Raw genomic sequence first — 13,496 nt, 5'->3', positions numbered from 1 at the left:
ATGGGGATGTCCCTCTCCCCTCGATGAAACTGCCCTGCCCGTACAACATGTTGTCTCAGGACAGGGGAGAAACACTGCACCCATGCCCGCAAACTCTGAACTTAGCGGCCTGGCTCCTGAGGTCATAGAGTTCGGACACCTTCAACTCCCTCAGAGATGTATGGATATACTCAGGGAAGCAAGAAAACCCAACACCCGATATTGCTATTCCAGTAACTGGAAATGCTTTATCTGGTATCAAGGGCGTCAATACCATTGACTGTTCTCCTACTCGCATTGTATTGTACCTGACCCACTTACTGGATTCAGGCCTGGTTTTCAATTCCTTAAAAGTTCACCTAGATGCTCTCTCAGCCTACACCACGTCACAGCAAAAGGTTTTGTGGTGGAAAATACCAGTTATTGAGGCTTTCATGGAAGGGATTAAGAGGATTCAACCCAGCTCCCGGATGGGAGACAGCATTCCTAGTGGCTATCGCCTCTATTAGAATGGTTAGTGAACTACAGGCCCTTTCAGTACTAGACCCTTTTGTTACTGTTCAGAGATGAGGTGGTTCTGCGCACTCACCCTCGATTTGCGCCTATATGTATTTCCAAGTTCCACGTGAACCAGTCTATAGAACTGCTCACTTTCTTCCAGAACCCCACTAACATGGCCGAAAGGAGCCTACACATGTTAGATGTGCGCAGGGCAGTCATGATTTACCTGGAAAGATCAAAACCACTGAGAAAAACAAACCAATTTTTTGTTTCAGTGGCAGCTGGCAGAGAAGGGGATCCTGTCTCTAAGTCAGCTATCCCAAGGTGGATAGTCAAATGCATCACACTTTGTTACACTCTTGCTAAGAGAGAACTGCCACCCTTCAAGCCTAGAGCACATTCTACTCAAGGCACTGGGGCTTCCATAACATTCATTGCAAATGTTCCCCTAGAGTCTATTTGCGAAGCGACAACCTGGAGTTCTGTACACACCTTTACAAAACACTATTTCCTAGACACTCATTCTAGGTCTGATTCTCAGGTGGGACAAGCAGTACTAAGACATCTTTTCACTACTGTTCCATCTTACAACCCACCTCCAACTCCGGGGACTGCTCGCTAGTCTGTGCACAGCATGTGATTCTAAGCAGATTAACAAGCATCCAAAGACATGCATTACTTACCATAATAGCATTTCTGATGATTGCATCTGCTTAGATTCACATTCTCTGCATATGGTCCGAATCTATGCAGATACAATCATCAGAAATGCTATTGCGATAAGTAATGCATGTCTTATCCCAGAGAAGGTATTTAAACCTTTGGGAAGTCTGAAAGACTTCCCTGTGTCACTGCAGTGAAGGTGCTGTGTGATGCAATGTAAAAGATGATGCCTATGGAGTCTCCACAACCAAAAAGAAACAGTGTACAAAATCACATTAAAATACATGAGAGAGTGGGGAAAAAGGGTCTCACACTCTCCAGGTTAAAAGGGTCTCACTCTCTCCAAGTTAAAAATAAAGTCCTCAAAATCCAGCAAAGTTGCTGGGGGGGTCTCTAAGGTAGAGGGAATTAGCACATTTCTGAGAATTCTCCCTAACACTTTGCTTGTATTCAACACAGTTCAGGGGTGAGTCTCCTGACTCACAAACAAAAGGGGCCTGGTGTACTCTCCTGCCAGGACTTTGCCAGTGTTGTAACACTCATTTGTTCATATTCTTTTCCATGCAAGTATTGGGCCTTTGCCTGTCTTTCATTCACAACTTCACGTGCTTGCCAGGTTCCCCGGGCCCCAGCTTGGGTTCGGCCAGGCTTTCCAATTGCTTTCAATTGGCGTAACACCTAGAAGTACCCCAATCTCCATGTGTGGGCACACTGGTCTCTACTGGCTTCGGAGTTCTCTGCGGTCTGTACGTTGCCCAGCGGTAAGCTTTGTGTTCCATCCAGCGTTGCGTAAGCTCCCGGTCCTCGCACTACAACGGCTCTCCCAGTAGACCGTCTCTTGCTCCTTGCTTCCACAAAGCGGATCTCCGGTCTCGGAGCCTTCACTTCGACACTGCCCCAATCTCATCTGCTCGGCATCTCTCCAGCTTCCCAACTGGCCTTGCGTTTGGTGTGTCTACCTTCCCGGCTTGTCGGGTGTTTTAAAGTTTCAAGTATTGGTTAGCTGTGTGGAACAAGTAGCCTGCACTGTGTGGTTCTCAACAGGCGTGATCTTCATTACTTGGGCCCTCTTCCTCATCCCAGTAGGTCCTAGAAACAAGTATGTGTTTGTCTCTGGTTTTAAACAGGAAGTTCCATATTACAATATGCCATACATAGCTGGGAAGGCAATGACTGGTGACTATTAACCCCTAAAAGGGGGAAGGGCAATGACGGGTCTTCTAGTGAGCCCTCTTCACTCCAACAAGGTTGGTGTCCCCCTCCCACCCCCCCAGATTCCCCCATGTGGTCCTCCTGCATATAGCCACCCCCAGAGTTGGAGTCCTTCCCTGGCCACATCGGGGAAGACCCTCCCCCGCGGTCTAGTGATGACCTTGCCAGATTCGTCACAATATATACAGTCACAGTCTGTGCAGAATAATCAATTCACCCCCCATAATACCTAAAGGGGAAGGGAAGTAATTAGTTATAGCACCAACAGTCCACAGGAATAATTTGACCAACCCTAAGTTGAATGGGGCCTTCTACGTTTCCAATAGTTTTAGGAGTTTGGAAAAAGTTAGGGAAAAGGGTCCTGTGGATGTGAAGATTGTTCCAAAAGGTTGTCAGAGGAGTTTACTGGTGAGTAAAATGCTTTTCTAGCTTTTGGAGGGCTTTTGTAACAAGTGTTGGCAAAGCCAAAGTATGATAACGCAAATCGAAGTTCTTCACAAACTTTTAAAGGTTTGAGATAGGGGCACCAGTAAGTGTTGTTACTATTCACCACCCATACTCAGATTTTTCCTCAGACTTGACAGGTCAAAAGAGGATCGCTGGAGGTTGGATTTCCCGCAGTTGGATCCAGTAGCAAATGCTTAGAAGCTGCGGGTCCAAGCAAAGTTCCTGTCCGGTCCAGGAGCAGAATGCAACCCTTTGCAGTGGATAAATTCAGCAGGCACCGATGCAGGACTCTTCTGAATACTCTACCAGACGGGAGATTGCCAGTTCTACTGATTGTCATCATGCATGGCGACAGCAGGCATCACAGTTATCCTGGTCGAAGAAAGCCTTCTATCTCTGGACCCGTTGATGGTGGGGTGCTTACATTTTGCTGGAAGGCTACTTGCAGGACAAGCTAAAGACCGCCGAAGTTCTGAGTCAAAACGTGGAACGGCGACTCTTCTACCGCAGTAGCGCAAACTGGAGTCGGTCAGCCCACTGGATGACCCAGGGACAATTCCGAAGACACCAAACTGCACAGCCACGAGAAGACGCCGAGACTGGTTATTCTCACAAGTCCAGAGGGTCAAAACACCAACTACAGTCTTCTGAGATCAGTAGCCAGACAGGGCTCCACCCGGACAGTAGCAAGATTTGGTAGCCAAGCCTCTTCAGGACTAGTCCACGAGTCTTTGTTCGTCTGCACAGTTACCAGGATACTTGGTTCCTCTTCAGATCTAGAGAAATGGCTGCAGGACTCCTCTTCTTATCCTAAAATCCAGGTGAGCATAGAATCTCAGCCCAACCAATTGAAGACCTGTCCCACACAGACACCGCAGCAGTGTTCCATTCAGGGACCACCGATGGAGAAACTCATGCAAACACTCACGACATACTGAAACCAGTTTGTGGATTGGGACCAGACAGTCCCAGCCCACATCCTGGCTTCCAACACACATGGCCTGCAGTAGCCTGCGAAAAGCACTGCTTTCACGGGCAAATGCGTGACCTTAAAAGGAAATTCCTGGCAAGGCAGGAAGAAGGCCAAAGAAAAAGCGAAAAACCTTGTGGCACGGCCATGTCAGGACTCTAGCCACATTTAGTGGCTAGAGTCCTAACCTGGTTAGTTAGTGGCTAGAGTCCTAACATGGCCGCGCCACAAAGTAACTGCTGCCACCAGCTTGTCTTTAGGCTCATTTAAAAGTAACCAAAAATCATTTGAGTGTAGGTATATGGTGATACACAAGTATCCCCATTGCACTGCATTGGAAGATGCATTGTCCAAAATGGTTACCCAAAATCAGTATGTTAAAAGAAAAAGGGAAACATATTTTTTCAGTACTGACCGTCTGAAAGACTAGTCAGTTTCCCCACAATAAATGAGCCTGTGCCCTGGCCTTCACCTGGGCTGCTTCTATGGGGGTCATGCATGCAACCCCCTACTAGCCAGGCCTTGTGGCGCCTGAGCCGACACAAAGGACAGGTAAAAATCTCATGTGACAGCCATCTTAGATTGCTAGCCTCTCTTCGTAGCCATTTGCGGTAAATGCAAAGGTGCACAAGTAAAAAGTTTACAATATGGTAGGAAAGCATCCACGGGCAGCAACCCCCCCTCCAGCCCCCCTTCCCTCTCTCCCTCCCCATCCACCTCTGGTCACATTGTATTTGTAATCCAAAAGCTGCACACAAAAAATATAAGGATGCAAAGTATCCTAATGACACTTCACTTTTGGGTGATGGGTGCAGTTTTAAAGAAATACTAGAAATCCATAAAGAGAGCGAGTCGCCCAGCACTGATAGTCTTATGTACTGATCAGTCTCCTGTGGCGGGGCAAATGGAGGAGTCACCTTGGACATTTTTGACTAGTTTATTTATACGATGGTAAAAATGTCTAACTCGCCCTATCGCTATGTTCCCTACCTAACCAAACTAACCAAGGGTGCTAGTCTATTGTCACAGGTCCAAAGAAAAATGTGCTCAGTCCAAAACATACTTCTATCTGACAATACCACTAAAATGAATAACTAAAGATTGCCAAAATCTGTCTTCTGGTACCTTCCCTAAAGCTGTGTCTCGTAGCTTTATTTCAGAGTTTTTCCACTTGCAACAAGTTTGATTTTTCCACTGACTGAAAACAAGTTAATAGAAACTATTGATCCTGGTTCCTAGTGTCTTTCATGAGCTTGTCTAGTTTGTGCTGTATATTCATAGGTCGGCTATCCCAGAGAGCGCAAGACCTATCAATGTCTTTCGTTCTGTCTTTCTGGGTGCAGCCTTTTACATTCCTTCCTCTGTATATTAGTCCTTCAGACTCTTTATACTTGGTGGTTAGGGTTTGGTATACCCCTAATGATGGTATGGCACCACCAGTCCCGGGTCCTCTCTAATGGGTTCCCCTTTCTTTGTCTTTGATTTTTAAGATTGAAAACAGCTCTTAAGTTAAGTTCAAGTATCAAAGTCTCTTAGTAATGGCTTCCACTATTCCTCAACAATTATACTTGGTAACTTTCTCGCTCCTTCCCCCATATACACATTTGTGCTTTCTCAATGATCTACAGTCCTCTTTGCAGTTCCTTTCAATTAATATATGTGGTTCCGGTTGCCCCCCCCCTTCTATTTTCAACCCTGGTACCTTCACTTGTGGTGGGACGATTTTCAGGACTTGGTGTCGGCACAGGTCGCTTTCCTTGACTCCGTCTCCTCTTTCTTAACTCCACTGTGGACTCAATCTTGGCGTCTTGCAGTGTCTGTGTGCTCGGCGTATGGCTGCCGACGGGAAGTTTTGTTCCTCCCATCCTCTCCAGTTTGTGGTGGTGTTCAGGCCCCAGGCCCACCACAACTTTTCCGTGGTCACGCCACCACATTGGATGGTCTCCAGTATTCTGTCCTGGCAGCGGTCTCCCCACGGTCCGTTGCGCCAGGTGTCTTCCAATTGGGTTTCTTCCTTCATGGGCTGCTGCATGCTCCGCAGCTCTACACTGCTCCGCTCCTCCACACTGCTCCGCTCCTCCAAGACGTTGCTACATCAGAGGACTTCCCCTGCGTATGGCTCACTCTCATCTTTATTGAATCATCCCTTCAGGTGTTGCATTGGATCCAATCCCATATAGGCAGATAGTGTTGTTTGCATGGGGAGTTCCTTGTGGAATGAGAGTCCTTGTCCCCTGGAGGGCAGTCTCTCCCAGTGAGGGCCTACTTGCCCAGACCCCTAGGGGGGCGGTCTTGTGGAGCAGACACACCTCCCTAGCCTCAAAGTGGTGCCTCCCTCGTGGGGTGAAGGGGCGAATACTCTTGATTATTTATACTCCTCATAAACAATTTTCACAAAGCAAAGGAAGTAAAGCAGAAGGCTTTACTTACCTCAGAAATGTCAGGTCAGGATTGAAAACAAAGCAAAAAGTAAGGGTGTCCCATAGAGATCTATGGGAGGAAAGCAACAAAAAGAACATGCAGCCACCAGCCTACCTCCTAAATGGCTGGTGAAATAATCACGCTAGGGCACAAAGGGATGCTTAAGAAGCACCCTATGCCTAAGAACCTCATGGACGACCCGCAACCATATACTCTTTAAAAGTAAATACAACGGATGTAGTGGCTGGGGGACTTCAGCAAAAGTTCCTCTGACCACCAAAATGAATTAGAAAACCTAAAAGATTAAGGAGGGGGCAACAAAAAGGGTAGGGGTCCCATAAAATCAGATTGCAGTACTCCCAAAAATTGAGTTGTACCCTACCACATCACCTCTACCATATAAAGATGTTGTATACTGCACTCTGTTATACTGGGCTGGAGCCACCTGAATCCCCAGCCGCTAACGCGCCCATCATCTTTCCAGTAATTACTTTAATACCCGAACCGCCTCTGCTTGCATTTCTGAAGATTAGTCACATAAACCTTGTTCTGACCTCAGTATGGCTCAATGGTTCTTCTACACAATTTCCTCACCCAATTAATTTCTTTAACATAGAAAAATGGGACCAGAAAAGTAGCAAGTTTTTCACTGCCAAAACTCTGCTCCCCAAAGTAACCTTTCTGAGGTTAATAACGAATAAACATACAGGACCTTTTCAGTATTCGCACTGCACCACAGCACTTGATCCGCATGAACTAATTTTAAAATGTACTTACTGAAAATAATCCACATTTTCCTAGCCAGAGTTTTAAGTGTCTTGTAGTATGTTGTTACTGTGTCTTGCTACAGCGTGACACATATACAAGCTATCCATTCCGCACTTAGCTTCCCTCACCTGGGGTTTAGGCACAGTCCAGCACATGAAAGCAATCCTAGTCTGTGGGCATACTTTCCCCCTTGCTTTCGGCCTTGTGACATAATTTAATTTTTCACTTTTCATCACCATCCTTTCTCTGCAGAGCTGCTTTTCAGTATGGCATCAAGATGTCTGAAGGGCGTAAAACACGGCGTTTCAAAGAAACCAATGAGAAGGCAGAACTGGACCGACAGTGGAAAAAGATCAGTGCGGTGAGTGCTTGACAGCGGCCATGCCAGACAAATCTTCCTTGGGGTCTTCTCACTGAGAAAAAGCAAGGACGACAGATGAGGCTGTTGTGACTTGATGTCATTTTTTACTCCCTTGTTAATGTTTGAACAATGTTATTTGCTATTGGTGGTCTAAATGTTTCCTGATGTAGCTTATTCTCCCATTCTCATCTGCACATTCCTCTCCCCATCAGTTTTATCCACGATTTGGTGATTCCCTTTGGTGGTGGATCTTGTAGGAATCCTTTGCATATTCTTTTGCCTTGTATTTAGAAGAGTGGATAGTGATGTGGATGAAATTAACAAACCTGAAAAAAGGATCATAGGTGCTATTATGAAAGGAAAACTGGAATAATCATTACAAAAAGATAATCCCCTTTATAAATTTTACTTGTTTTTCATCCCGACTCTATGCCTGGTTTAGAGCATACGCAGAACGTGTACATACCCGAGCCTGCAGCAAACTCATGAATTGTTGCTCACCTCTTTGGACCTAGTCAACCGAGTGTGACTAGATCCTGGAACTGTATATCACTGTTGCCCAAGGTAGCAGAGCGTACCTCAGGTTGGGTGTGCGTCTGAGCCTGAGCCTCTGACATGATTGGACCAGAGTCTTATAAACGGATTCATGCACCTTGACCTGCCTCTTGGTGTAAAATACGAGAGCTGCCCATAGGCCTTTATCATTGATCAGCACTAGGTTCAAAGTCACATTTTGGCCACAACCCAATTATACCAGTCTTTGCTTTCTCGGGAAGTGACCTGCCCTTTGAGTTTCTGTCATGGTTCTTCAGCTGTCTGGTTGTACTACATTTTGATTATTCCAACTGTGATGTTTTTTTTTTTTCTTTGCAGATTATCGAAAAGCGAAAGAAGCTGGAGGCTGATGGGTGAGTGACAATATTAATAGGGGTTTCACAGAAGTGTTCCTGTGTTAGGTAGCTTTCTGAGCAAAATCATACAAAGGTGAAGGGGGATGCAGGTGATTGTACCAGGCAACCTTATTCAGGAAATGGAGATTTTAGGATTTTCCTTAGAGAAAGGCTGCAAACCTCAAAGTGAAGGACACTAGATGCCGAAGCATAATCATGACATGGCATCCTGCTCAGTACAAATCCCCCAGTTGTTTCTCGGCATATAGGGACCCCTGTGTCCAAATGACGGGAGGATCTCACTAATCTCTAGTTTCTGGAAGAACCAGGACCCAATGGCAATTATTCGGTCCTTTCCCCATTCTTGAGCAAATCAGAGCTAACAAAATGGCTGGTGCTTTTCAATAGTCCTCACATCAATGAAGACACAGCTTTCCTCCTTTCCTCATCTAACCCCATGCCTATTTACCCTCCAGAATCCTGTTTCCCAACTCAGATTCCCCTGAGTCACAGCACACTGTATATTAATATTATTTTATCATCCTTGAAAAGATCCAGTAGCATGCCTAAAAGTCACATATCCTAAATTGTTCACAAAGCACCTGGTGAAATAGCGCATGATGGGAGAGGTCTCGTGGCTCATTCAGAAGAAGGTAAAAACTGATACCATGTCAAGCAATTCTCCACATTCGTGACCTGCTTGTTGCTCTTCAACTGTGAGATCTCTGTGCTGATAACTGTTTAACGACCGCACACTCCTGAAGTTAGGGAAATCCCTGTTCAATGTCTTGCATTGTTCCTACCTAGAAGGAGCACATGGGTTTTACTCAGCAAGGATGGAGTGGTATTAACTGCCATAAGTGAAAGGATTCATCTTCGGGCAAACTGTAATCTGTGAATGTGCATACATTATTTCCTGTCTCGTCTTACTACAGCCTCTGCGATGCAAGCTCTTCCCTGTCATTGAGATTAACTCTGTCATAAATGGTCGTTTCATCTGGAATTCCAAGTGCGTTAATGCACCAGGAGTAAGGGTGGTCATGTAGGGATCAATGGGGCCCCACATTGGACCCCATTCCTTGCGTCTGCATGCTCCATTGTGAGCCAGGCATCAGTGAATATGCCCATGTAAGTTCTAAAGGTCAGTATGATGCTTATTATAAATAATCAATGTTTTCGCTGTTTCTAAGCACAACAGCGGAGCCTCCAGCCTTCTGAGAATGTTACTAGGCATTTGAGTTTTCAAACCTTGATAGTCTATCTTTTGTACAGCGCTCAGATGCCCAACTGGTTGAATCTTTGTGCTGTGGAAAATCCATTAATAAATTGCCCACAACCTGCAGGGGAAGAAATCTCCAGAATTCTATCAAGAAGCCAGAACTATTAAAATTAGGTCTACACAAGGTTCCACCCCATTGACCAAAAAATACATAAACATTAAAGGATCTGTAATCAGGCAGCATAGCGTTGAGAAGGACAACTGTGCTTCGTTCTTTTGAAAGAGAACATTTCTTCAACACCTAACACGAGCGGGTTGCTTGTATCCAATTATTGACAAGATTCGCAGCATGCACACTAGTGACAGGGCAGTAGCCCTCTTACAATTCTTCACATTGGGAACTCCTTCCCAGTGGGCATGGCAGAAAACGGCCTCTTGGGGGCCAACCACATTACACCAACCCCAGTGCAGAGGACAAAAGGCTCAAATGCACAGTACACTCGAAAGCAAATAAGTATCCGTACAGTGTTGGAACACTCAATTTGAATGCACCGGTTTGGAATATTTTGCTAGTGTTGCTTTTTGACTGTGTAGGGCAGTCCACGGCAGTCCATTCTCTAACTAGAAACCTTCCTTGCAGATCCAGCTTTGCAGCAGCTTTTTTGCCCTTGTTTGTAATGTACACAATTTCATTACAAGCAGAGCTTGTAGCTTAAATGCACGCCAAGTTTAGTGTCAAAACGGCATTGGAAGGCAACGTTCTAAACCACCTCCCAAAATGTTCAGAAACTTAGTCTATTAATTTCATACTTGACCTTCACCTTGACAGTCACCTAATGCTGAGGTGTCATTTCAGAAATATGTTAGGACAATGAAGAACAGGCATATTTTTAATTTTGTTTGTTACAATGTCATGCATGTACATCCATTCTTCTGCTTCACTTTTACTCCCTCTTGTTTGTGATCCTTTCACTCTTCTTTTCACTGTCCTCCTTACACTTAAAAATTCAAACATGGAGAGCTATAAAATCATGTAGGGTTTCATCAGATTTATCGAAATCTGTGAATTAACTTGGAATCGGTAATTAACGGGATTATTCTGTTTTTTTTTTTACCCGAGATGACTTGTAGGACATGAGTCTTCCAGTGGGGACTATGGAGTAGATTTTCTGTCGCTTATTAGGAGAATAAATGTCATCTGAATTGATTTTCACATTTTTGTTTCTCTTTCAGGGTGGAAGTGAAGAGGCCAAAATATTAAAAGCAGCCTGTCTGTTTTTATTTTACACTTTCTTCTGAAGTCCAGAAATCGCTGTTTCATTGCACTCATTTGTCTGTGGATTTATTTTATTTTTTCAAAATACTATTGGCTTCAGAACAATGATATCTTTGTATTAAAGCAACAGTGGATTTTGGCTGGGCCAGCACAATGAAAACACTTTCCTCTATATCTTCAGCGACTATGTTCCTTCAGAGTCACACATTTCCAGACTGTTTTACTGCAGAATATTATTTTGCAATTACGCGTAATTAAAGGGCATCTTTGCAAACCTTCTGATATAAGTCCAACTACATGATGTATAATTTATTCCTTAACATGAGTTGTTTTCTTGCAGAAATGATCAATCTTCCATGAAGTGCGATTGTGATGTAACCTTTCCATGTAATGGTTTCTACATTTTTGCAATAAACCTCCTGAATTCATCAGCTAGTTTTTGTCTTATGCATAATATCAGCTGTAACCAGGTTGTATGAGCAGCTTTTGCTAACCAAGCATCTTTGAAATGCAGCACTGCTGCTTGTTGAGTGGGATCCAAGATTTGTCTACAAGGTGTACCAAGCACTCTGCTGTTTGGTTTAAACATCTCCTTTTGGTCCGCTTACTACACGTTGTGTTTTGTGCTTCTCGTCGGTACTCCAGTGTTGCATGTTTTTCTATCCTCCACTCCACTACTGGACTCCGATATGATTGCACTGCGCCAGAGCAGTTTAAATAGTTCTTCTTGAAAAAATGAAGGCTGAGCATGGAAGTGCTACTAGAGGAAGTATCTACACCTACCCACTCCCCTTCTCATTTTCTCTTTTTAGTATCATGTACTGATTCCCTTTTGCGAGAGTTGTATTTAAACGTTTTTGCTTGTGTCCTTGTTGTTTTCCTGTCATTCCCATCTCCCTCCATGGCTCTGGTAATCTTCTATACTTGTTCTCGCTGTCATCTGAGTAAGCTGGGGAAGCCATTAGTTGTCCTCTAGTGGATGTTTTCACACTCGGAGCTAGTGAGCAGTGCCACAGTGGGAAATGGTCAGTAATGTAGTCCCTGGTCTCTGGGCCTAATCTGGGTCCCTGGTTGATTGATGGACTAGGGCCAAGAAAGTTATTGGTGTGGGGGAACATCATCATCATTGGTCAGGCATGTCTGGTGACCTATTGACAATGGCTGCTAAGCAGCTGAGAGAGCAGGAGATTTCGGGGGCAAGCTTGAGGTCTGTTGGATGACCTATCCCTTTACTCCTTCTGAATTTTTAGGCTAATCTTGAAAGACAAGTAAGGAGGGTAACCTGCGAGAGGAGCTCTTAGGCTAACTTTGCGAGGTGGGGCTTGTTAAGCTGTAATTACATAAAAATAAATGTATGCTCAGAAAACCTACCTGCAATGTAGATTGTTACTACACAAGTGACAACGAGGGAACCCTGCAGTGCCGTTTCCAAAGAAGTTCACATCAACATCCATGAAGTGGTCGCTGCACACCGTCAAAACTTGGGGCACAGTCGATGAGGTGCCTCCATAAATCTGCACAGGTTCATACCAAAGGAAGAACCAATAAGGTAAATACGCATGCCACCCCTCAGGCAGTAGCATGTGCGTTCCGTGGGTGGCAGCTCATTGTGAGGCATGGGGCGAGACACGCAAGGGGAAAGCACCTTGCCACATGCATTTGTATGTGCCGTTGCTAGGCAGCACCAACCAACAACAACTATGCAGAGATTGCAACCTAGCAGCATAAACCCATGGATGCCACGCGGCTGCTCGGCAACCACCACCAATAACATATTCTGTGGATTTATTTGCGAACTACGTCATATAAGAAAAAAGAAAAGGAAATGCATGCAACTCTGAACTGAAAAAAAGCAAAGAAATCCACATAGAACAGCTGAGAGAACTTTGGGACATGGCAATCACATGCTACAAAACATATCACCCCCAATAACGCTTTTCCCTTGCTTGGAGAATCACCTGTCCCATGAAAGAGGTGGAAACATTCCTTTGAACATTATGCTGCTGCAGTGTAGTATTCTGGGCGGAAAAAAGCAATCTGAGGGACCGCGACGCGTGAGGTATTTTGGGTACACTACACGTCACTATAGGGATAGTATTACAGACACGCCTATGTCGACGTCCCCTTTTTGACTTTCAAAAAACAAGATGCAATACTCCGCAGTGACCACTGGATGTCGGACTATGCACAGCATGTGAATCTAAGCAGATATAACCATCAGAAATGCTTTTACGGTAAGTAATGCATGTTATTCTCTCGGCACTGCAGACCAAGACAAATTTGCTGAGCTTTGCGATCTTCTGCTGGATGAAGCAGATGAAATTAATGAATATGAGAAATGCATTGCAAGAATTGACAAACATTACTAGACCAGAATCAGTGTAATATTAGGAAGATATAAATTTGGCAAACTGACACAAGGAGAAACTTTGAAGCAATTTATAACTGCACTGAGGGGTTTAGCTAGAACCTGCAGTTTTGATCCTTAGACAGAAGGACTCAGTGATCCATTCATGTTAGAGTTTCAAAGACTGGACGATAAGGGAGCAACTTTGGTCAAAAGGCAATCCCAGTTGGAAGAACTTTTATGTATAGCGAAAGAAGTGGAACAAACTAACCAGTGCGCTACTTGAGAGAACATACTCGTAACAACTGTCATTAAATGGAAAGAAAACTAAGTCCGTGCCTGCAAATGCAGTATTGTTGAGAACACCACATAAAGGTAATATAAACATACGTTTCCCCAAGCAGATGAATGTGTACTCCAGTCAGGGCAGCTCGCAATGTGG

At 44.6% G+C, this 13,496-nt stretch overlaps 1 protein-coding gene across 1 annotated transcript in view; it reads left to right on the top strand.

The window, feature by feature from the left end:
- The window catches only part of IK (IK cytokine), a 433,474-nt gene extending 422,339 nt beyond the window's left edge, over window positions 1–11,135 (top strand). The window contains exons 18-20 of the mRNA XM_069654229.1: window positions 7,214–7,322; window positions 8,196–8,230; window positions 10,665–11,135. Coding sequence (XP_069510330.1) covers window positions 7,214–7,322; window positions 8,196–8,230; window positions 10,665–10,692 — 172 coding nt within the window. The 3' untranslated portion in view covers window positions 10,693–11,135. The remainder of the gene's footprint in view (window positions 1–7,213; window positions 7,323–8,195; window positions 8,231–10,664) is intronic.
- The last annotated feature ends 2,361 nt before the right edge of the window (window positions 11,136–13,496 follow it).

Source organism: Ambystoma mexicanum, chromosome 3q, assembly GCF_040938575.1.
Source record: "Ambystoma mexicanum isolate Mex_15411 chromosome 3q, UKY_AmexF1_1, whole genome shotgun sequence".
Lineage (NCBI taxonomy): Eukaryota > Metazoa > Chordata > Amphibia > Caudata > Ambystomatidae > Ambystoma > Ambystoma mexicanum.
Note: the sequence above shows the minus strand (reverse complement) of the source record. Positions and strands in the feature narration are given on the sequence as shown.